This window comes from Ctenocephalides felis, unplaced genomic scaffold (assembly GCF_003426905.1).
Source record: "Ctenocephalides felis isolate EL2017-DRISC unplaced genomic scaffold, ASM342690v1 CF-g0.4_SCAFFOLD_03572, whole genome shotgun sequence".
NCBI classification, from domain to species: Eukaryota; Metazoa; Arthropoda; class Insecta; order Siphonaptera; family Pulicidae; genus Ctenocephalides; species Ctenocephalides felis.
In genome coordinates, this window is record NW_020539726.1 from 45,459,473 (window position 1) to 45,486,368 (window position 26,896).

The 26,896-nt window shown below is 30.4% G+C and overlaps 2 protein-coding genes across 2 annotated transcripts; one reads left to right on the forward strand and one right to left on the reverse strand.

Annotated features, from left to right (window-relative positions):
- The first annotated feature begins 2,814 nt into the window (after positions 1-2,814).
- Positions 2,815-14,931, forward strand: LOC113387664 (armadillo repeat-containing protein 8-like). Its single transcript, XM_026625023.1, is given in 14 exon segments — positions 2,815-2,965; positions 3,060-3,270; positions 4,629-4,918; positions 5,036-5,181; positions 5,244-5,487; positions 6,551-6,692; positions 6,695-6,801; positions 6,959-7,030; positions 7,097-7,142; positions 7,194-7,375; positions 7,447-7,598; positions 10,021-10,522; positions 11,553-11,716; positions 14,386-14,931. Coding segments are annotated over 14 exon segments (2,331 nt in total). The 5' UTR covers positions 2,815-2,926; the 3' UTR covers positions 14,420-14,931.
- Positions 14,932-16,104: 1,173 nt separating this feature from the next.
- Positions 16,105-17,908, reverse strand: LOC113387665 (islet cell autoantigen 1-like protein). The gene is made up of 5 exons (XM_026625024.1): positions 17,577-17,908; positions 17,290-17,519; positions 16,757-17,074; positions 16,446-16,685; positions 16,105-16,387 (listed from the first exon to the last, which is right to left on the reverse strand). Exons 1-5 carry the CDS (start codon positions 17,860-17,862, stop codon positions 16,127-16,129), a joined length of 1,335 nt encoding a protein of 444 aa, XP_026480809.1. The 5' UTR covers positions 17,863-17,908; the 3' UTR covers positions 16,105-16,126.
- Positions 17,909-26,896: the final 8,988 nt, after the last annotated feature.

The following is a 26,896-nucleotide window of genomic DNA, read 5'->3' on the forward strand; positions in this document are numbered from 1 at the left end:
TATGTGTGTGTGTATGCATGTGCGGATACAATTTTTTATTCACTATTTCGAGAGCATAGATCAACCGATTTGATAGATTCAACATACATTCGAATACTATTGATGCGAAAGAAAAAAATGCTATTATGGCGGTCGAGACTCAAAATCAGATATTTTTAACAGTCTGGATGAACCAACATAAATCTACATATTTCAAGAAACTTCAAAATTTTCAAAAAAAAAATTCAGTTCCGAAAAAGTCTCCAAGTTTTCAAAAATATCATTATCTTTAAACAAGGCATTTTTTTAATTTGTTTAAATATTCAAATTATTAAAAAATGTTAAAAAATTCAAAATTCTCAAAAAAATCAAATTTTTCATTTCTGAACTTTTAAAAATTTTGAATCACGGTATAGAAAGTTGTATTATGACACGATGTCACGAACCTTGAGTTTTCGAAATTGTTTAAAGTGCTGAATGATGACACACATGCAGTGTCGAGTCGTACATTTTATTTAGCCTATTTGACTGCAAACAAGCATTTTAGGAATATGTTCCAATGTCGAACATAAATAAATCTAAATTTGTATTTATTTTTGAATTTTTTAAAAAACAGTTTTAGAATCCGTGACCATCTCCTCGCACTTGTCTACATTGATAACTGTATCTCTCGTTCAGGTTGTTTTATTTTATTTTTATTCCATTTTGCATACGCGAGCAACTTTTACGCTTTAATTGTTGCCTCCAATTACATTACATACTATTTACAATTAATAAAATACATAAAAAATATTTTTTTGCCGAAATAATATTCGAAAACGAACAATTTACTTATTCAATTGAATGTTTTTGTACTTGGCGAAGATATGAATCGAAATCGTTTATTTATAACTTTTTTACAACGTAGTTATATGTATGTTGTTTTTGTATTTATTGTATATTTTATAAATATTATTTGTAAGGTGTGTTTTATATTTTCAGGAGCATTTAATATGTAATCCGACTGTCAAAGTAACTTTCAGCTGATATCAGAAAGCTATGGTTGAAGGAGAAATATTTATTTGATAATAAATTAATACATATTCATTCAAAAATGTACTTTCGTACTATTACTATTATGTACTCATAGTACTATTATGTATTAGTAGTACTATTACTATTGTATACACGCAGGGGCGTAGCGTGCCTTAGCGGAGCCCCGTATCAAAATTTGTTTGGGGGCCCCCTCATGAAGAAATTTTTTTTCATAAAATATAAAAATACATGAATTTAAAAGAATATTTATTTATCATTCTAATTGTTTATTTATCTAATTCTCTCTAATTTTCTAAATTTTTTACAAATGATCTCAGATACTTACTCTGCCTTTTTTGGAAAACTGAATCATTTAGTGACTTTAAATTTTATAAAGTTTTTGTCTCTAGAAACATGTCTAGTAGATGTTTCAGTCTTGAAGTGTTTACGTAATTTTTTATTTGTTTTAATTTTAATCATTTCATTTAAGAGCAGTTAACTTAGCAATTGCGATTGTTTCTTAAATTTTTGTATTCAAACCTATTTCTTGAACCATCAATTGGTCATGATCATATGAGATATATTTACAGTATTTCTTCACAGTAATTCAGTCGACAGTAAACGTTGCCGTAAACGTTTATTAAGTAATTCTCGATTTCAATAAGGCAAATGTCACTACTCAAGTCGCAAAGGTTTAGAAGTCTTTGTTTGATTTGTGAAATTAATTTATCCAAACAGCAATAGTATATATTAAAATAAAATTTTGGGTCTAAAATTCTCTCATCTTGTGATAACTCATCATAATAACACTTCATTATCTTTTGTCTTTTGTTCTTTAAAATAGTTATTGCAATCCATCTTTTTTGCAAATTATTTGGATTAATTTTGCAAACCAATTCAATATATTTTTATGTCTTAATTTTTATAGTCTATTCAAAGGATTACTTAATAAAATACTAGCTTTTTGTAAGTCATTACTGGCATGTTGTAGAGTTTCAGAAATGAAACTAATAATTTGAAACAGTGAAGAAAGTAATCTGAAAATGATTTAGTTGATCATATTTATCAGAATATTATCATATTTATCAGAATATATCTATTAAACTTATGCGTCATGCAGACAATTCAGGTAGCAACAAAAACAAATATAAAAATATTTTAAATATAACTATAAAAATTCCAAATTCCAATTTTATATGAAGAATTTATAAACTGGATTAGTTTTATAGATTTGTTCATATCTGCACAAGAAGATTAACTTATCGGATGAGCAAAAGCTTTACTAATTGAATTGATTGCTAGAGCTTGCAAAAATGTTGCAGCAGAAATAAATTCTTTTAAAGAGTTAGCTTACAAGTTTAAATTCAATACCTATCGAAAACAAAAGGAAATGCAAACCACGTTAAAATTATTAAATTATTTGAATAATTGTTGTTTTGCTTTCTGTTTGCGCTCGTTGGGGGCCCCCCTGGCTCGGGGGCCCCGTATTTTTGATACGGCTGATACGGCGGTAGTTACGCCCCTGTATACACGTATTACTATTATTTACTCATAGTACTATTTGTCAGGTGTTGTACTATTACTATTATGTACACGTAGTACTATTGTGTACTCGTAGTACTATTACTATTATGTACTCGTAGTACTATTGTGTACTCCTAGTACTATTACTATTATCTACTCGTACTAGTATTATGTCATGAATGAATGAATTATTTTGAATTACCCTCCTTCATTCACAATCTCCTTGTCAGACTAACACAATGGCGCACGCCCCGGCCGTGTTCGCCCTGAAGTTTCGCACAAACGGCAGCACAAACGTTAGTTAGCACAATTTTTTCGCCCGCTGCGCTGTTTATTATTCGTTCTCTCTCAAAATACAAAAATAAATCCAATCTATTGCGTATTAATTTCATTTTAATGTTTTCAAGGAATGCTCTCCGTGATGCAGCAACCCTTTACGTGTTTCATGGTAAGCAGACATCATTTTAAACCAATTCAGAATGCAAAATATCGAATCTTTCCATATATAACCTCAAATCTGTAACATCTCAAATCTTTGACAGGACGTTGAAAGTTCGAGAACTTACATCGATGATCTCTATTCGGACGATTTGGAGAAATGTCTCGATGCGATGGTCTCGTTGAAGAACTCGGTTATTGGGAGCAATCGACAGAAGGGCTCGATTATTGCCCGGGGAGTCGTTCCGAGGATAATGCAACTTTTGGCGGACTCGCAACATGAAGCTCTCAAATTGGAAGCAGCTGTCACTCTGTGTAAATAGATTGATATTTATTTGATTCGGTGTCTTTTCGGCATGATTTTGTAATGGAAATATTGGCAGGCACTTAGAATTGATCATTCGTTGATTCTATATTGATAGAATTGCCAATGATTTGTAAATGATTTGAATCAGACACTTGATATGCGATAAGGTTTACATATATTATCATAAGCAGAAGTAATTTAACTACATGTTTGTAGATGAATAAGTGCTAAAAACTGAGTAATCGAAAATTACAAATTTTCAATCATTTCAAATAATAATTGTTCTATAGTCTTATAGTTAATTGCAAAACATACACTTGTATTACTATCACCAAACTATTACATTAGCATTGAATCCAAGCTATTAATAACTGTTAAACTACATATATGAAACAGTCACGAGAATTTAAAAACATACATATATAACTATGTATTCAGATGTTGAAGTTCAAAAATTTTATGAAGCTTTATCATCGAATGTTTCAGAATAAATGATGGTAATAAATTTGTTATCCTTACATTCAGTTTTTAACAATATTTGAAAATTGGTCTAGGATTAATTTCTAGTCTATCGGCGAATGAAATTGCTGGCAAAAAATCTTCTACCTGGCAAATTCTTTGTATTTAATTAGGATTATGCTCATTTTTTAATATTTTGCGTAAATGTCAAAATTTATCCAATAAATAACTTAAAATTGATTTACTAGTTCTTTCCAAGTTTAAGAACAGGCTTTTTGTAATTTTTAATCAATAAGAATTAAAGGATAAAACTTAACTGAAATCTTTAACTTTTTCTTTAAATTTAAGATTTATATTAACACAATTAGATTCATCGTGCATTTTATTTTCATCAGAAGCATCTAAAAAATGTAATTAATTTCAAATTTGAAACAATATATTATTAAAGCAATTTGTCATATTATTATAAATAATTTTTTTTGTAATTATTTAATTAAAATTTAAATTGTTAGGTTTAAAGACAGTTTTTGTTTCATATTTGTGTTATTCTTTTTACTGTGATGGTTTAATCTTAAAATATAGGTTTGCAAATTGTCAATTTGATATAATTGTTTAGATAAATATTTATACAAAAATCTCTTATTTATCTTTGTTTTGAGTTGAACTTTTAAACGTTTGTTCTTGACCTTCAACTTCTTGCACAATTTGTATTTGTAATTTTTAGATTATTATTATTTAATAGGTTAAATAAATTTAATTTAATCTGGGAGGTCAATACAGATATTTTGAAGGCATAATAAATCATACATTTTAATACTAATAATAAAAAATAGTATAATAACTTTTTTTTAAACAACAAAGAAACAAACATATACCATTTACATAGTATGTATTTTTTTCCTCTCAGGTTCATTAGCCAAAGGAAGTCCTGAGCATGTACAAGCCCTGGTCGACTCTGGTTGTGTTCAACTTCTACTAAATGTGATCTCAACTGTGAATCGTGATAAACTTATCGAGACCTGTCTGAGTGCATTGAGGTCCCTGTACAGTCACAAGGCGACTCCGGTAGAACTCTTGCAAGATGGCAAAAATATTCTTGAGTTGCTCGTCAGATTAGCTGGACCTGAGAGCTCGGTGACCACTCAGGCCTGTGTTGCTAGTTTGTTGAATGCAAACTGCAGAAATCATAATGGACAGGTAGTAATAGATATTGTATTAGATTACTTTTTTATGATTTGAATCATATGTTTTATTTTTATTTTGTGGCATTTGTTGAGTAAATTAATTAATCAACACATTTTTTAATTAATTTAGAACGTGTTATGGAAATTAGGAACCTGTCAAGTGTTAGCACGTCTGATAGCAACACCATACTCAATCGTCCAGATACCAGCATTGTCCTGCCTAGCCTCAATGATCTACAACAATCCAACTATAGCTCTAGCAGTCTACAATTCTAGGTAAATCAAACTCAATGATCATAATAACAGTTTATAAAACTAATTTATTTCCCATTTTCTAGTCATAATGAAACACGTTTACCTGAATTACTGGTGCGTCTAACCTCACGCTCACAGCCTCCTGATATTCAACTACGTGCTGCAAGGTGCCTGTCTTTGTTACACAGAAGCGGAGCACTTTCTGCAAGCGATAAAGGTGTGGCCTATGGGGCTTTACCATGCTTGGTCCGATTGTGTGCTCCTGATAAAGAAATCAGCTTAGAAATCAGAGCGAGGGCTGCAGAGTCTTTAGCATACCTTGCAGAGGTAATGGAGTAAAAGACACAGTTTTTGTATTTTTTGTATATTTAACTTCCCATAGGGCAAGTTATAGTAATCGCAAAAAAATCAAAAATGAAAATTTTTATATATCTTTACGTTTCAGAGGTTTCTGAATATTTTGGCATACCTTAGAAAAAATGGATGTATGTGTGTGTGTGTGTGTGTGTGTGTGTGTGTGTGTGTGTATGTATGTATGTATGTATGTATGTATGTATGTATGTGTGTGTGTGTATGTATGTGCGGATACAAATTTTCGTCGACGATTTCGGGAACACAGATCAACCGATTTGAATAGTTCAAAAAACATTCGATTCGTATTGATAAGGAGACGTGCTGATTAGTTTTTGGCGAAGGCAGATCTAGCCGTTCCGAAGATACGGGGCAAAAAGTGCCGAAAACGGTAACTCCGTTTTTAAGAGAACGGAACGTCCGATTTGAATAATTCAAAAAACATTTCACTTGTATTGACAAGATGAAGAATCGATAAAATTTTCATGAAGGTAGGTCTAGCGGTTTCGGAGATATGGAGGAAAAAGTAAAAAAATGAGCCATTTGGCGGTCAAAAATGATCATTAGACATATGCACATCAAATTATCAGATATTTTATAGAGATTTTACCAATAAGTATACATTTTGTTAACATTCCTATGGGTTCCGTACCAATGCTTATGCGTTAGACAGCGACGCGGGGCTCACGCGCTTTATATTTTGTCCCTATGCAGTTAAAGCAGTACGATTGCTTTGAAAAGAAAGTTCAGATCTTCCACAATATGTCAAAATAAAGAAAAAAAAATTTTTTCAAAAAAGAAAATTAAAAAAAAATTTTTTTTTTTTTTAAATTTTTTTCAAAAAAAAGTAATTTTTTGTCCAATTTATAGTTTCTCAAAAATCTTATTTTTTCAAAGTAAATTTTTTTCAAAAATGTTAATCGTTTTTAAAAAATAATAATTTTTGGTACGGGAAGTTCCAGCAATTTGCCTTAAGGCACGATGCCTTAATTGCCTTAAGACAGAATTCCACTTACAGCTAGTTTTTTATTACTTTTAGGTGAATACTTCCCTGCAAAGGATAGCAGCAATCTCAAACCATCTCATAGCATCTCTGGCCGATTTGCTGAATTCGGGGGACCCCCGAGGTAAGCAAGCAGCGTTTCGTTGTTTTGCGTCGTTGGGGGCCAACGATGAAGACATTCGAAGAGGATTATTGAAATTGAAGGTTTAATGGATCATGTACTGAGTGGACTGGAAGGGACTTCATCAGATAGTGAAAAGAATGGAGGTGATGATAAGAAAGAATCGGTTGAGAAGAATCTTATGCTTGATAAGAAGGATAAGAATTATATTGAAGGATTTGGAGGCGAGGATGACGTTTGCAATAAAGATGCGGTAAATAGATAAATATATAATTCTACTAAATTTGGTTTTTGTTTTAGTTAAATATTTGTATTATTATCAGGTTCGTCTAGCTGCTGTTAAATGTCTATTATCTTTATCAAGATCCGTCCAACAACTAAGAACTACATTTCAGGTTTGTATTCACATTATCGCATTAAATGTCGTTTATATAAGCAATTAAATTTATTTCCTTTATTAGGACCATTCTGTTTGGAGGCCTTTAATGTCAGTTCTGACTTCTTCTCATTTTGATAGCAATTCATCTTCATCCTCATCAAATTCATTTTCGAATACCACGTCGCCTGAATTATTAACAGTGACCACTTCGACTCTGTGCAACTTATTATTAGAATTCAGTCCTGCGAAAGAACCCATGCTGGAATGTGGAGCCCTGGAACTATTATGTGAACTAACCACTCGACAAGAGGCTCCTTTGAGGCTTAATGGTGTCTGGGCCTTGATGAATATCGCTTTTCAGGTAATAAAGGAGTGAAAAAAATCAATATATATTTAATAGTATTTAAATAAATGTGATATTTTTCTATTCAGGCTGAACAGAAGATGAAAAAGCGAATATTGGCAACTCTTGGAATGCCTCAGATCTTTCGGTTGTTGGAAGATTCTGATACTGAGGTGATTATGAAGACACTTGGTTTGTTGAGGAATCTTCTGTCGCCCAGATCACATATCGATGATATCATGTAAGCAATTATAATAGAATATAATACAAATATGAGTATTACACTTATTAATAGCAATTTGACATATTCTTCAACAAGGCATGTAAACATAGGTTTTTTCAGGGTCACTACTTTTTAATAAGAAAATTGAACAAAAATGAACATTTCAAAAATAAAACTAATATTAAATTTTATTGCATACGTAGAAAATGCAAAGAACGAATTTATTTATGAAGACTTAGAATAAAATTATATTCTTATGAAAATAATAACAGAATAAGTATTTAAGTTATTTTCAAACGATCTACAACCTTTTGATACAACTTCTACTATTTTAGACAGCTCGGAACTATTTTGAATGACTCACAATGATTTTAGGCAATTTACAACTAGTTTACACAATTTACAACTATTTTGGACAACTCCCAACAATTTAATACAATTTGCAACTATTTTAGACAACATACAATTATTTTGACAATTTACAACTAGTTTACACAGTTTATAACTATTTTGAATGACTTAAGTCAAGATACAACTATTTTAAATAACTTACAACTATTTTAGACTTACAACTTTTTAAGACAGTTTGCAAAAACTTTAGACGACTTACAACTAGAAACTTACAACTGTATTAGACAACTTACAACAATTTTAAACAATTTACAGCATTTCCAAACAACTCACAACATTTTTAGACTATCTACAACAGTTTTAGACACTTTACAACAATTTCAGATAATTTACTACATTTTCAGACAATCCACAACATTTTCAGATGATTTACAACGTTTTCAGACAATTTACAACATATTTAGACAATCTACAACATTCTTAGACGATCAACAACATTTTTAGATGATTTACAATATTTTCATACACATTACAACATTTTCAGATGATTTACAACATTTTCAAACAATTTACAACATTTTTAGACAATCTACAAAATTTTTAGATAATCTACAACATTTTCATGCACTTTACAACATTTTCATACACTTTACAACATTTTGAGACGATTTACAACATTTTTATACACATTACAACATTTTCAGATGATTTACAACGATGATTTGCAATATTTTCAGACGATTTACAACTTTATCAGACGAATTACAAGATTTTCATACACTTTACAACATTTTCAGATGATTTACAACATTTTCAGATGATTTACAACATTTTCAGATGATTTACAATATTTTTAGACACCTTACAACTTTATCAGACGAATTACAAGATTTTCATACACTTTACAACATTTTTAGATGATTTACAACATTTTCAGATGATTTACAACATTTTCAGATGATTTACAACATTTTCAGATAATATACTACATTTTCAGGCTATTTACAACATTTTCAGACAATTTACAACATTTTCAGACGATTTACAACATTTTCAGACGATTTACAACATTTTCAGACCATTCATATCATTTTTAGACAATTTACAACATTCTTAGACGATTTACAACATTCTTAGACACATTACAACAATTTCAGATAATCTACAACATAATTAGACAACATACAACATTTTCAGACGATTTACAACATTTTCAGACGATTTACAACATTTTCAGACCATTCATATCATTTTTAGACAATTTACAACATTCTTAGACGATTTACAACATTCTTAGACACATTACAACAATTTCAGATAATCTACAACATAATTAGACAACATACAACATTTTCAGACGATTTACAACATTTTTTACAACATTTTCAGACCATTCATATCATTTTTAGACAATTTACAACATTCTTAGACGATTTACAACATTCTTAGACACATTACAACAATTTCAGATAATCTACAACATAATTAGACAACATACAACATTTTCAGACGATTTGCAATATTTTGAAATGATTTGCAATATTTTGGGACGATTTACAATATTTTTAGACGATTTACAACATTTTCAGACGATTCGCAATATTTTGAGACGATTTACAATATTTTGAGACGATTTACAATATTTTGAGACGATTTACAATATTTTTAGACACCTTACAACATTATCAGACGATTTACAAGATTTTCATACACTTTACAACATTTTCAGATGATTTACAACATTTTTAGACACCTTACAACATTTTGAGACAATCTACAACATTTTTAGACAATTTACAACATTTTTAGACAATTTACAACATTTTTAGACGATTTACAACATTTTCAGATGATTTACAACATTTTCAGACAATCTACAACATTCTTAGACGATCTACAACATTTTTAGACACTTTACAGCATTTCAAGACGATTTACGACATTTTCAAACGATTTACAACATTGTTAGACAAACTTAGACATTTTTATTGCACATTTCTAGTTACCTTCGCAAAACTAGATAAAATTTACAATAATTTCATTTGAATTATGTTACACAAACTCAAAGAACATTATTTCATTTACCCAGGTCGGACTATTCCAACGAGGTCCTCCGTGCAGTCTCCAGAGTTCTCGATGCTGGTCTCAACGTCAACAGCATGGCATCCTCGAGTTCCACCAACAACTCAAACAACAACTCCAGCAATTCGAGCGACGTTCCAATGAATTCCGTCTATCCATCTTCAAACAATAGTATAAGCGAAATAAACAATCACAACAGTACAAGTTTGAATGTGGCCTCTATGAACATAAACAACACAATGTATTCGAATAACACCTTGAATGATATATCGATGAATGATCTATCATCGAGCGATATGTCGAATGACGTGCCGATGTTTACGGGTGGTGCGACTAATTCGATGTTTACACCTAGTTCGATTCAGAAACATGATAATAAGAATTGTTCGGCTATTATTGAGCTGACGGAGCAGGCTCTGTGCATCCTGGGGAATATTTGCGATGGACAGGCTGGTAAAGAGTACGTTATGGCTGATGAGAGGCTTTTGAGGAAGTTGGCTGATTTCATTGTAAGTGGGATAGTTGTAAATAAAATGATACAGCTAGTTCAACTATTTTTAACTTCCCGAAGGAGAAGTTTATGTTTTCATCAAAAAATCCGATTCGCTAATTTTATGTTTTCTCGACGTTTCAAGCCATTCTGAATCGAATGAGACCAAATTGAAGGAAAAAGTATGTGTGTGTGTGTGTATGTATGTGTGTGCGTGTGCACCAACAGATTTTTTGCCGTAAATCGACGTTTTCTCAAAAACGCCTGAACCGATTTCATAAATTTGAAAGCCATTCGATGTATCTCAATGAGGACTATCATTTGTCAGTTTTGTGAGACGATCTGCCGAGCCGTTTCTTTGTAATTTGAAAAAAAGTGTTAAACTTTTCGTCCACATTTAACCTCATACTACCGAACCGATTTTAAAAAGTCAAAAACTGTTCGAAAGATATTAGTTAGGAATGATACTGATTAGTTTTAGGTGAAAATCTACCGAGCCGTTTTTAATTAACTGTTGAAAAAAAAATTCAGTTGATTTTTATGGAACTTTTTTTGGCGATATATACCATGGTCTTATAAAACTTACTGAAATATTACGGCCTTAACAAGTAGTGTAATTGTAAAAATTCATCAAAATTTGAGAAAATGAGTAGTTTTTTTGACGTTAGCTAAAATTAAAATTAGACGATTTACTTGGTATAACGATAGAATACTTGGTCTTAATGAACATACTTAACCATTGAAGTCCCATGGAAACTGGTTCAATTATAAAAATTGTTGATTTTTGAAAATTTGCTTTTAGAAAATACTCCGAGTCAATGTGCTTGTTCGTTTTCAATTATGTGTAATAAATCCACTCGGAATAATTGCAATCACTCATAAATTAATTTATTTTTTTTTGATTAAGTCGATTATTTACACATATCGGGAAGTTCATGTAACTTGCCTCAAGGCTAAATACCAAACCAACTAGTTTATCTGGATATAACACAAGAATCTGGTAGAAATATTACTCCAATTAGTGTGATTAATTTGATTCATTGTTACAGATGCATCCGGAGCCCAAATTCCAGGCTGCTTCATTGTATGCTGTTAGCAACCTGGTTTGGAAGTCTGATCCAGGCTCGGAGAGGCGCCAGGCGAAGCTGCGAGAATTAGGAATTTATAATCTACTTGAGAGGATCGTGACTGACGATGAAGCCATCTTCGATAAGTAAGTCTATTAACATCATTATCTATCTAATCTAGATCATAGGTTTCCAAACTAAATGTTTGGATTTTTTTTAAAAATAAATACATCATGTCTTTTACTAGACCCCTCCTTTTCCCACGTGGTTTTTTGTGATTTTTTTTTGACAACTTGATTAAATATTTAATGTGAAAATACATGCTACTTGTATACATTTATTAATTGAATTTAAAACTAGTGGGGTGGGTGGCATCGTGCCTTAAGGCAAATTGCTGGAACTTCCCGTACCGTAACGAAATGTTCGAGGAATACTGAATGTTTTCAAATAGATTATTATAAATATTGTAACATTGTCTAATATTTATAAGAATTATATAAACTGAATTGCAGAGTTGAAATTATTTGTAAAGTAACTATAGTCAGAATTAAAAATAAAATCTGAATTATTTTTTATATACAAAAAATTAAAAAAAAATTAAAAAAAAAAGGAATTTTTTTTTTCCAAAATTAATTATTTTGTTAAGACAAGCAGAATGTTCTTTGAATCATTTAAATCGGACGCTTAGTTCTCTCAAAAACTGCCATTTTTTACATATTTAGCTCCGTATCTTCGAAATGGCTGGGCCTGCCTTTGCCAAAAACTAATAAACACTTCTCCCAATCATTACTAATTGAATGTTTTTTAGATCATTCAAATCGGATACTCCGTTCTCTCAAAAAGTCGATTTCTATTTTCTGCATTCTTTGCTCCGTATCTCCGAAACGGCTGGACCTGCCTTTGCCAAAAACTAATCAACTCTTTTCCCTATGAACAGGAATCGAATGCTTTTTAAACCATTCAAATCGGTTGATCCGTACGCCCGAAAACGTGGGCGAAAATTTGTATCCATACATACATACACACACACACACACACATCCATTTTTCTGAAGTATGCCAAAATGTTCAGAAACCTTCAAAACGTCGAGAAATGTAAAAATTTTCAATTTACCTTACCCTACGGGAAGTTAATAACAATAAAAAAAAGTTGAATCTTTAATCTCCTAGTTAATGATGTCCATTCTACATCTGTTTTTTGATAGAAGATCAATATTTTACAACTATTAAATCATTTTTTTATCTTTAGTATCCTTACAGCGTAAAGAAATTTGGCAAGTCTTCAAATAGTCAACAAATTTGGTTTTTACAAGCGCAACCACATCCACAACTACTCGACCACAAATCGAATGCTTACACATTTTTATAAAAATGAATTATATTTTTAATTACTTCTTAGTTCTATTTGTAAATATATTGTATATGACCTTATACTATAGATAGTATAATATAAATAAATAGATATTAACATGCTCTATTGTGGACCCCCATTTTCATTTTGTGGAGCCCGAAATTTTATTTTTGGGTGTCCATGTGGACTTCTTTAGGATTCATTGATCTCTAGATATAGACGAGTTAATAAATAAACAGGACAAATTAGAAAGTCTTTAGAAACAGCTCTGATTTTGTTCATTTTTTAAATAAAAACAAAAACTAATGTTGTATGGGATCGTGCTTTAAAGCAAATTGCTGGACTTTCCGTCCTGAAAATTGGAGTTTTAAAGATACCTTCAAAATTTTTTGAAAACTTCGAAAAAAATAGTTTTTTAGAATTGTGAAATATTTGAAAAAAATTAATCGTCTAATGATCATTTTTGATTACGAAATGGCGTTTTTTTTTACTACATCTCGGAAACCGCTAGATCTGCCTACGCAAAAATTTAAACGGTACTTTATTTTCCCGATCCGTGTTCCCCAAATCGTCGACGAAAATTTGTGTCCGCACAAACACACACACATCCATTTTTTCTAAAGTATGCCAAAATGTTCAGAAACCTCTGAAACGTAAATATATATAAAAATTTTCGTTTTCGATTTTTTTTGCAATTACTATAACTTGCCCTACGGGAAGTCAAATAATAATTTAATTCAAAGAACACCCAAAAACTTATCTTTTTGTATAAATAACAAACATCTTGTTTAAACAATAAAAAAAAAAAAATTTACTTCAGGAAATATTTTTGAGTTTGAATAATATTAAAAAAATACATATAAAAATTATGAAAAATGAACAAAATCGGAGCTGTTACTGAGGATATTCTGCAAAAAAACCCTTATTGACTCAATTAATATAGTAAAACCCTGTTAATAAGATTTTTCATAGACTTTGAGAAAGAGTATTGTGCGATATAGGGAAAATAACGTAAATATAATAAATGATATTTTTATAAATTATATATATATATTAAAAGCTTAATAGTGCTATTGGCTATCAACTTGCATTTGATAAGTTTTGGACAAAATTTTGATAATTTTTAACGAATTGGTTCAGAATTTCAGTCATAGGAATGGAAGATCTACATACAAACATCACTGGATGTTTTTTGCTAAATAAATTTTTTTTTGCTGTTTTCTTAAATGCTCTAGACTAGGTAGATAATAATTAGTAAGATTATTTTCTATTTCTTTTAGTTATTTTATAGACAGTTTTGTTTTACTCATTCAACTCTTTCTTTCACTTTCACCCATATTTTGTTCTAAACGAAACAGCGTTAAAAGGGGTATTACTCTACTTTTACTTTTTTATTTATTAATCTTGATTGAAAATGAAATATTTAATGAAAGCAATTAAATTTGATATATTTATTTGTTTTCAGGGTAAAAAGTACCATCACGCAGTTCGAGTCTTAAGCTAGAAAAAATAAATAGCACAAATTTCTGGAAATTTGGATTAAGATATTTAACTTTATTTGATGTGGATATCAAATTATTTATGTAACTAGGTATTTGACAAATTTAGTATTGCATCGAGGATTCATCAAAAGAACTTAATTATCAACTCAAAAACTATTGAGATTATGTTAAACAATTTTGAGCTACTTTTCCTCATCATTTCAATTTCGATGTTGTCAAATACCTTCATGCACTCATTAATTCACCATTTGAAAAGTGCTAGTACATTTCTACCAAAAACACGAGGAAAGAGGTAAGACATTTTAGTGTTTTTCAAACTTAACTATTAAGTAGATTAATAAAAGATTCTAAATTCAACTGAAATTAATACTAGTTACCTTATGATTTCTGTAAATAATAATATATATGAGAGTTTGTACAAAAAACGAAAGATTATTAGATTAATTAATACTACTTGCATGTGTAATTGTATTATTTATGATGATAACGACGACGATGATGATGATATGAAGCCATGTGATTTTAATGAGAATAAATTTGAATTTGCAAATTGTAGTTGATGATGTTCAATGGTTTATATATTTTTTAGTTAGATTTTATTATGTATTTCAGGAATTATAAATCCATATAAATGAAATTCGTTTTGCTTTCTTGTTAAATTTTATTAAATATTACATATTATTATATAAATAATATTATGTGATTGTTCATAAATGTATCCTTACACATTATGGCTGCGAGAAAGTGTATGGACACATAATGATGCATATATTTAGAAGATCATTTTGTTTATCGAGTATCTGATGATTAAAAATACAGATTTTAACATTAAAAACAATTAATTGTAACTAATTAAATTATTAAGTAAAGAGAAATACATTTAAAACATTTAATTAGGGGAAGTTAAATTTATATAAATATATTTTTAATAGAATAACTCGAAGATTTAAATAAACCATTAATTATTTTTGTCTAAGTAATCTTCGTATAAATAATCTTGTGATTTAGATACTCGATGTAAACATATATTTATATAAACAATATAAATCACAACACTTTAATGAAATACTTTCATGAACTATTATTTCAATTATATAAATTTATATAAAGTTCTTATAACATTATCTATGTGCAAAGCATAAGCAAAATTATTTAAAAAATTATATTACATATAACTTATCAACAAATTATAAAATAACTTATAAAATATAAATGCATAAAAAATCACAGAAGAGTAAAAATTGGAATGACTAGAATTACAAATTTATTCAAAATCAAAATTTGATTTAGTTGTAAAAGATTTAGATGTAAAAAAAAACACGTGCAACTAGATTTTTGATATTAAATGAAGTTCTAAATAAATAAAATACCAATATATATATTATAAACTTATAAAATACATTAAAAAAGTATAAAAAAAACCACAAAAGAATACAATGTGGAATGACTAGGACCTTATCACAGAGTAAAACTAAAAGATAAATAAATTTTAAATCTAAATAAGCAAAATTATTTAAAAAATTATATCACATATAACTTATCAACCAATTATAAAATAACTTATAAAATATATAGAAAAACAAATAAGGATGCCTAACCAAAATCTAGCAAGACACTCAAAGGTAATCCACATACAATAATAATACCAAAATCAATATTAATAACATTTTCTATCTTCAAATTATAATCAGGTGATCCTTCTCATCAAGTCCGATGGCTGCACTCTGAAGATTCCATTAAAGAGTCTGGATTGGACAAAGGATCCAAATCCGAGAACAGTTTCAACCAGTTTGACATAGAAGAAGTCTTCTGTTTATTTTGATCATGCTTTGTGGATTTTGCTGATGATTGATTTGGTGCATTTGATGAATTGGACAAAATTCGGGAAAGAATATCATCATTCAAGTCATCTGAGGCGGAATTTGGTGGATCCATGAGATTTCCTGGATTGGTGGATAGTAGACTCTGGAAATAAAATGTAAGTTAACTATAAATATAATCGTGGTTGTATGTGGAAACTTACCTCGAAAAAATCAGTAGTCATGTTATCATGTTGTAACTTTTGGTCTTCTTGTTTTCCTTCTAGTAGTCCAAGTAAATCAAAGTTTATACTTGTCTCATTTGATGTGTTAATTATATCAGATGTGATGCCCAATAGATCTTCAGCTTGTTTCGAAAAGCAGTTTTCATTAATAAGGTTTTCAGATTGTTTTATGTTGCCATTGTTTGGTGTTTCGTTTTTGACTTCATCTGTGTATTCGTCCTGGCAAACAAAATATGGTTATACAAGAAAAAAGTAATTGAATTTAAAGTAGTTGCTTTCTATTTTTTTACCTGGAAAAACAGCAACTGATCATCATCAGCAAATTTCTCCTTCTCATCGCTCTTTTCCTCAATTTCAGTCTCCTCCGGTGTTTCTTTTAATTCTTTCAAAACACAAAAATCATATTTTGGTTCTGAATTCAAACTTATCAATGCAGAATGTAAGGTTTGTGAGCACTTTGAGAAAAAAGTGAGTAGAGATGATTGATAGGGTATCAGGGCGTGAGAGAACATATTGCAGCGAGCTGCTGCAAGCAGATCTACTTTTTCTAAACAATCTAGAGTCAGGCGGTCAAAACGGATCTTGGATTGTCTGGTTTGATTCTGAGCCTTGAAAAATAAAACATTGTTGGAATATTAGTATAATGATTCATGATTTATGAATAATATAATAAACAACTTCAAGAATGCATTGTTAAATGCAATTTTGTTATTCAACAAATTCCAATGACTAATTGAAGGTCTTCATATAATTTTGTTTACTAATTAGCTTATAAATCAATATTTTAAATACCAATACAATTACTTACAACATTTATTATTACCTTTCGAAATTTTTCCAGTCCACGTCCAGTATCAGGATCTAGTTGAGCACTAACAGCTTTCATCCATTTCAAATCAGCCCTGTATTCAGTTCTAGCCCTCTCCATAGCACCTAGAGTACTTCGAGTATCCTGGACAGCTCTTGCTTTAAAGGTATCGACTTCTTGATGCAATCTCATAAGGGGATCCCTCAGTTGCATCCTTTGCTGGCCTTGGTAACACAAAGCCTTACCTAGAAAGGATAAAAATCAATAGTGGAAATGATAATGGTGGAATGTACTTCCTTTACCTGATGAAGACATATGCTTCCCGACACTATCATGACTTTTGGAGGCTTCTTTTAGAAAATACCCTAAAGAATTCTCTTCCTGGGCTAGAACACATAGCCTTTCCTGGTATTGTTCAAGTACTCTTTGTAAAACCGAGCAGCTCTCGGCGATTGAACGAAACAGTTCTAATTTTGCGTCCAATTCAGCGTCTGATGCGACGATGCATTCATCTTCTTTGCCGCCGAGTTTTCGAAGGACGGTCTGTTTGGTCACCCAATATTGATGCTGCATATCCATTAAGGACATTTTAGAAGGATTTGCTTTGTTTACAATTTATAAAAATAAATATCACAACAATTTGGATGACATTTGTGTATTGTAAATGTCATTGTATGAAAGTGACAGCTGAAACTTGTGGGTTGGTGAACCTGTATCATTGGTCCAGGTGTTGTAAAAGGATAATCGAATATTTTTATTTATATGAAAATGCAACTAGAAATATTATGTAATCATATAATATTATATTATTATATAATATTAAAATTTAAAAAAAAATGGAAACAATCTTATTATTTACAGGTAAAAAGGATTCAGAAAACAATTACCATTTCTATTGTGTTTTGGTTATGTACACACTTTGACAACCTTTCAATCTCCTTTATCCTTTTTCGCCTGTTGGTACCCCTCGGCCGTGTGCATTGAACTCGTTTCACGGCTTCTGTCCCCTACTTCGCTCCGAATACAAAACGTAATGGCCGCGTCGGATCTCAATCAGTTTTGTTGCTAAAACAAAAAAAATAAATACACAAGTTATGTATGTTTTAATTAGGTGAAAGTGCTCCCCAGTGTTAAATTCAGGTGCTCCGGTGATTCTGCCACTATGTACTGCTCCGTGGAGAGCGCCCAGCAGACAAAAAATCCGGTCAAAGAGGGTAAGTCTAGAATTTTTAATGCTAATACTTATGGGGGGTATTGTCAAAAGAATTTGGGGCAGCAGAAAGGAATTGATATGATGTGATTAATTATTTATGGGGGTTGTTTTGGGTCAAAAAGTTTGTTGAAGATTTTGCATGCGGTGTTCATGCGTTTTTGAATGAAATATGAGATGTTGGGAAAAGTGTTGACATGTACATTTTTGTAAAGAACAATTACATTTGTTGATTGAATACAAAGTCAGTGATTATTTGAAAAATGTTATTATTCGTGCCTTCCTGTCTGCATTTTTTAAAGTATGATGTATGTAGGGTGAAATAATCAAATAATCTTTCATATATCTTTAGGCATTTAGATTTGTTATTATGTTTCCTAGGGTCCTCATAATTTTCATAAGATTCTGTTTGAGTTGCAAAAAACTTCATAAATAATTTTACTTTAATTATAGAAATTTGCTTTATTATATTTAGCAGTATATAAATTACCAGAAAATTTCATTCAAAGTGCATTAAATTAAATTTTTATTGTAAACATATATTTTTTCAAAGTTTTGTAGACAGATAATTTTTATTTGTTTCTAAATATCCCTTTATTGTCTTTCATGTCCAAAATTTTTACTAAAATTTATACAACAAATTGTACCTATTTTCTCTATAAAACTTGTAAATTTGTGGAAATTCTATACATTTTGCTGTAATGTTTCCAAATATTGTATGAAATGTATTTGCTTATTCATTTTACAATATTATCTTCCATAATTTTTATAGAATATAAAATTATTATCATTTAAATTCTTTCACCTTTTTCCAATATAAAATTCTTTCATTTTAGAGGGAGATTATAAGCTCATTAAAAAATAATTACTGATATGCAAAAATTGTGAAAATTTAAAATTAATTTATTATCAAAGTTAAAGCCTGGTCCAGGATCATTTAAACTTGTTTTTATTGAAGTTCCATTATTTTTCCAAAAATTGTATAAGAAATTTACACATTTCTTATCTTTATACATATTTATGATTTAAATTCTATTACCTTTATAGAATATAAAATTGTGCCACATTTATAGAGATGATAATATTATATCATATTTATAAAATATAATATTCTATAATAGTCCAAGTCTTGATAAAAAAAATCATTAGAGCTTTTTTGGATTATTTCAATAAAAAAATTGGTCTTATTTTATCAAAATTTATAAAACTATATCAAAATTCCCAAAATTTTATTTTCACTTGGAAACTTATTTGGGTCAAGTTAAAAGTGATATTCATACTGCTTGATATCAGGTTGGTCGTAGAGAGGAATTTTTACCTGTTACTTTGTGGGTGCTCTTCAGGACTATCCAAAGAAATTAAAAAATCTAGGAAAACTGATGAGTTTGTCATTATTTTCAATAGGAAACATATTTGGCTCAATATTTTCAAGTTAAAACTGATATTTCTACTGCTTGATATCAGGTTGGTCGTAGAGAGGGATTTGTACTGGTAACTTTGTGGTCGCAAGAAAGAGGTTTTTCAGGATCATTGAGCTTTTTTTCCTGTCCTCACCTGTTGAGATGGCATTCATTGATTTTTCAGTAACCAAATAGACTATTTCTTCTTCTTGAAAATATATTAGGGACGATTTTTTTTAAAATTTTAACCTTCTGGTTGTAAGGTAGATGCTCTTCAGTACTGTCCTGGTTCTATTAATTATCATCTAGTCTTAATATTATTATCATATCGTTACAATATTTCCATTTTATGATAAAACATTCATTGATTTACCAATAACCCGAAAGACTTGAAAATTATCTTGAAAATATATTAGGGACAATATCTGGTTGGTAGTAGAGAAGGATTTCTACTGGTAAACTTTTGGTTGCAAGGACCATTGAGTCTTTTTTCTGTCTTGTCCTGTTACGATGACATGCATTGATTTTCCAATAACCCAAAAGACTATATCTTCCTCTTGAAAATATATAAGGAACATTTATTTTCTCATATCCCTACTGCTTGATATTTGTTCGGACATAGAGAGGGATTTCTACTGTCTACTGGTAACCTTTTGGTTGCAAGGTAGAGGTTCTTCAGCACCATTAAGCCTTTCTTCTGTACTCATCATCTTGTCCTAATGTTATTATTATCATATCATTACAATATTTCCATATTACAAAGACATTTATTGATTTACCAATAACCAAAAATACTATTTTCTCTTGAAAATAAATTAGAGACAATATTTTCTCATATCCCTATTGCTTAATATCTGGTTGGTCGTAGAGAGAGATTTTTACTGGTAAGTTACAGGTTTGTTCTTTTATTTGTGGCTTCTAGGGCTTAAAACTCTTTTTTTTTAAGTTTGAGTAGAGGAAGTTACTTCTTCAAGAAGACGTCACACTGATTTAAATTAATATATACACTGGTATTAAAATCTAAATAATATATATAAAACCTTTCTGGGAACCATTGCAGACTAATAGGATATCAAATGCTATTGAACCGATATGATTTCAAGAATCAAAACGCTTTCAACTATCTTTTATATTTGGCTATATTTGACATTTTCCATTTATACAGTGAAAACCGACTTTTTTCACTAAAAAACCGGTTTTCGAATTGCATAATTTTTGCCAAAAAACGGTTTTGAAAACCGGTTTTTGAAAACCGACAAACCCTACTCGTAACCTTGTGGTTCCAAGGTAGAGACTCTTCAGGACCATTGAGCCTTTCTTCTGTCCTGGTTCCATTATCATCTTGTCTTGATATTATTATTATCATATGGTTTTCTTATCATTCGAAAATATAGAAAAATGTCGCTATCACAAGTGTGTACACATTTGTGAACGAGGAGGAGGAATTATGCAAACAAAACTCTGTCGTCTTTGTCGTCGTCGTCGGTGTTTACTAAAAATTTTGTGCTAATTCGGCGTTTATTCTCGGACAATTGTTTATTTTATAGTTTAAGCGAAACCATTCGCACATACATATTTCAATGTATTAAATAAATATGCATTGTGACACGTGAAATAAATTAATGATATCAAACGTGACGGCGGCAACCGAATTCGTAAAATTGGGAGATAGATTGTATAAGCATTGTGCACATCTGTGACAAAATTTAGTCCTTAGAAGTTTTTTAAGATCTTTTAGGAGTTTACACTACAATAATGAAACAAGATTCTGCAAATTGTCTATGATTATTTTGGATAATTTTTCCTGTTAGCGTCTGTATAATCGTTCGTTTGTCATTTTATAATGATTAGTTCTATTAAATTCTTCTAATATTATATCATCATCATATTGATATGATATGAAGAGATGAAAAAGAGGATGTGTTGGATAGATTAGATATACTGCAACTGTTTGAGTTTAAATTTTATCGCATTTTTCTCTATATCGAGTGCATGACGACGACATCAATTCCTAGTACAATATTATATATTGGATAATTTTAAGTGGTTTTGGAACAACGATTAGTACTCTCTAACCAGGAGCATCAACAGCTTACTAAACATATTAAATATTTATTTAATGATACTGATAAAAAGCCACTTGTGAAATTTAGAGCTTCCAAATAGAACTTGACAAAAAAAGTACTATAAGTATCAGGTACTTGCAGCAATAAAAATACATTAATCGATTCGTCAATTTTAAAATTGCCGCCTATAATTTGCTGTACTAATTTTAAGTTGTTTTTACTTGTGCTCTGACTGAAGGTATACGTGTAGTATAAAAGCACAAAATTCATTTTACTCCTGTTGCCTTCATTATAGATCACTTTTTACTTTTCAAACTTTTGCTACAATGCTTCCTTGTACATCTAATTTATTTTTACCATATTTATCTATCCTACTGTTTTTTTTAATTCTTACTATTTTACCCTCTAAGGTGCCACTTACCATAAATGCCATTTACCATAAATGACTTCAACACGGTTTCTCTTGGACAGTAGAGTTCTTTCTTTTCGTAGGTCCTCATTTACTGCCTCATCGATCCTTTAATTCTATTCTTCTTTAGAGTGCATGTCTCTGATCCTTAAGGAGTCATACTCTAAATATATAAATTTATCAGCATTTTCCTTAAACTTACTGTGTGAGAAAATTTTGATATTGTCTTACACTTGGATTTGATTCAATCTCTTAATTTATATTTTAATTTATAAATGGTATTTAACGAATATTGCTTTATTACGTTCACAATTTTGCATTCGTATTTGTAATTTTTTATCCTTAAGGTAAGTCATAGTAATCGCAAAAAAACGGAAAAACATTTTCGCATACCTTAGAACAGATGGATTGAGTATTTGTGTACGTATATATGTGCAGATAGAAATTTTCGTCGACAATTTTAGGAACACGGTTCAACCGATTTGAATAATTCAACAAACATTCGATTCCTATCGATAAGGAGACTGCTGATTAGTTTTTGGTAAAGGCAGATTCAGCCATTTCGGAGATACGGGGCAAAAATGCCAATAATGGTTATACAGTTTATGAGATAACGGAGCGTCCGATTTGAATGATTCAGAAAACATTTTACTTGTACTAACAAGATGAAGAACTGATCAAATTTTCAGCGGTTTCGGAGATCTAGTAAAAAAAAGTAAAAAAATATGCCATTTGGCGGTCAAAAATGATCATTAGACATATGCACATCAAATTATTAGATATTTTATAGAGATTTTAACAATAAGTATAAATTTTGTTTACATTCCTATGGGTTCCGTACCAATGTTTATCCGTTAGACGGCGACGCGGCGCTTACGCGCTTCGATATTTCGTCTCTATGTAGTTAAAGTAGTACGATTGCTTTGAAAAAAAGTTTAGAATATCCAAAATATTTCAAAATACAATTTTCTCCAAAAAGTCTTTTTTTCATAAAGAAGTAAATTTTTGTCAAAAATTTATAATTTCTCAAAAATCAAATTTTTCAGAGAATTTTTTTTTCAAAAATGTTAATCTTAAAAGAAAAAAAAAATTGGTACGGTAAGTTCCAGCAATTTGCCTTAAGGCACGATGCATGCCCCCCCCCTAGTTTATACTTTCAATTTATAAACATTATTTAATGTATGATTAACGGATATTTTTTAAAATTTTCAAAGGTTTTCAAAATATAAATATACAAAAGCTTTTTTAAAAATTGTAATTTTGGTTCTGGAAGATCCAGCAAATTGCCTTCAGGCATGATGCCATGCACCAGTAGTTTCTGCTGTCATTCTGGAAAGTAGAGGTTTTATTTAGTACCTCATCGATTCATTTATTTTGTCTCCAGAGTTCATGCCTCTGATCCACAAGGAGCCATACTAATGCTAATTTGACTCAAATGGTAATAATAAATCGTAGTCTGTCTGAAGGCAGGTCCATGGTGTGAGAGATACCACAAATAAATGATTTCCTTACCCTTTGTCGTATATCATATCCTATTATCACTATTTCCCTTCCTTTTTTGACACATTTTTTCATAAATTTTCCTTTCCAAACTTTTTCAGTTCCCTCTATTTTCTCTTCATCGATCTGCATTCTTCTACTTTACATTCCTTTATTTTACCCTTAACGACGTCGTGCAGGAGGCACCCTTTTTGCAGACTGGTTCCGATCCAGTTTCCTTTTCTTTTCAGAATTGTACTCAGTAGAGTCCTTTCTTTACCCACTCTACTTTGTTATAAAGCACATTTTACTTTTCAAACTTTTGCTACAATACTTCCTAGTACATCTAATTTCTTTTTACTCACTTTTTAATTTCCCGTAGGGCAAGTTATAGTAATCTCAAAAAAATCGAAAATGAAAATTTGTATATATCTTTACGTTTCAGAGGTTTCTGAATATTTTGTCATACCTTAAAAAATTGATGTATATGTGTGCGGATACAAATTTTCGTCAACAATTTCGGGAACACGGATGAAGCGATTTGAATAATTCAACAAAAATTTGATTTCTATCTATAAGGACTTCTTCATTTGGTATCTTGTCTGTCTATTTTATCTTCTTCATTCACTTCCTGCACCACATTTCAAAACTTTACAGGTAGTTCTTGTTGGTTTTTATCCAGAGTCCATGTCTCTGATCCGTACAGAGCTATGCTCCTGACTTAGGACTTTATTACACTCTTCCACGACTTGGTAGAAACAAAAAAATACAAACAGAATTCATCTACAATCTCTGCTCTCTATTTTAAACGAAGAAGTAAAACTGTAAAGAACAACATGCAAAATGTATGTATATACATATATGTATGTATGTACATATGTAGTGTCGGTAATAAACATCGAAAACGTTATAATGATATATAAAACGGTTTTTAGTCTATCCCACTATATAAATAAATATCAGTATCATTCGCACAGTTAATTAATGGAGTGCGTCGTCGCAATTAATTAATGATGGAACTGTTTCGTCGACGCCGACAAGAAATTTATTATTATTCTTTCCACACGGACGGACAGACGGACGGACGAACTAACGAACCACTAGTTGGATGGATGGACAAGCAAACACGAACGTTCATGTAGATACAAACATCTAAATATATTGGAATTAGACGGAGAGCCGGTGTAAATATCCATAACATAATAATATTGTTGGTACTCTGTCCGGAGAGCTCCACATTCATGAGGGATCGTTCAAGTATTACGTAAGCAGATTTAGTACAATTATTTACCCCCCCCATCCCCCTTTGTCAGCAAAAGTAAGCAAAGCTGTCACCAAAATGTCACCCAAAATAAGAAATCAATGACCCCCCGCCCCCCTATAGTGCTTACGTAATACTTGAACAGCCCCTGAGCCAATTCTATGATAAAATAGAAAAAATAGAAATATTATCTATTTTCAGATGCCAAAAGTTGGCACTTCAATCTTGATTGTAAAATAGTAAAATACTCGATGGTTTCATAATAAAAAAAATTAGAATCTAAAAATAACACGTTTTTTGCTAGTGCTTATCCCTCAAGAGCGTTACTTGACGTTGAGTTCTGGGACACCCTCTATATTTAGATCGATAATGCGTTGGAAGAGAATGCTTTGATAAAAGTAGTGCGCTGAGGGTAGTTGGATTTCTGGTTAGAAAATTGTTAATTATTTTTTACATAAAGATTCAAATTGTATATACCTATTGAATTTTTATGTCACAATCAATGTATGTATTTAAGTCAAATAAAGCTAATTTTCAAATTAAATAATAATAATAATAATAATATAATTGTATGGAATATTTTGTGATTTTTGTTGTTACTGTTACTAATAGATATATTTTAAGAAATATTCTATAAGAATGAGTGGTTTCTAGCATTTAGGGTATGAGATCAAAAGGTCCTTGAAAAACACATTCAACTTTGGGGTCCATAATGAGCCTTTGGGGCCAATTCTCGAATAAAGCAGAAATATTATATTAACATACATACCTGTTTCGAATTCTTCCAATAAATCTATATTTTTGCTGTGCGATCAGGAGCTTTGCACTTAAAGCTTAACTTCATATATGTGTTATCAAGGGCACATTACAAAGATGCACTTATGATTACATTGTGTGTTTTTTAGGTTAGGTTTTATATGTAAAATACCTGACTACACAGCAAATACATAGTTTTCTTACAATAAAAAAATCTCATATTTAATCTCAATTCTGGTTTCTATTTCGTTATGAATAAATAGCTCAAATGAATTAATAATCTTGTGTCCTGTTTTTTTATATTTTTTCTTAATATAAACAAAGAAGGATAGTGTTTTTAATTAAGAGGCTAATTCTCGGATAAAATAGAAATGCAACATAGTGCTGGTATGGAAAACATCTAAATTCGAAGGTCTTAATGTTTTTTATTTATATATCACTTTTTACTTCTCGAACTTAGTGCTTTTTTGTAAATAATGCTTTGGATAGTCATCTTTTTATATTTCAGCTTGCAATTCCATTTGCTAGTCAGAAGAATCCCATTTTTAATCTTATTTCTGGTTCCTATTTTGTTATGAATAAATAGCTAAAAAGAATTAATGATTTTGTGTCCTGTTTTTCAATTTTCTATATTTTTTCTTAATGTCTAAGTCATCCATAAATTGCACTCTCGCGCAATCATGCTTAAAATTGTTATTTTTCCAAAAAGGCCCCAATCCAGTTTCTTTTGCATTTTATATTGATTTTATCTACTCTATATCGCCTATAAAGGAAAACACTTTAATTCTTAGTAGTACTTCACAGCAGGTAAAAATAAATAGATTGATCTAAAATATTTAATTTAATATAATTGAATAAAATAAATAGTTTGTTCCTGCTTACGGTAGGAATCACATCGGCCCAAGCGACCCGGGCGCAATACACCCGGGTCGCTTATGTTGGATGTAGATTTCGAAAAAAACAGGACAATAGTTAGTGGAATTAAATTAATTGGAGTTTGGAACCTTTGGAACTGCGTGTGATAAATTTGGGACTAAAATA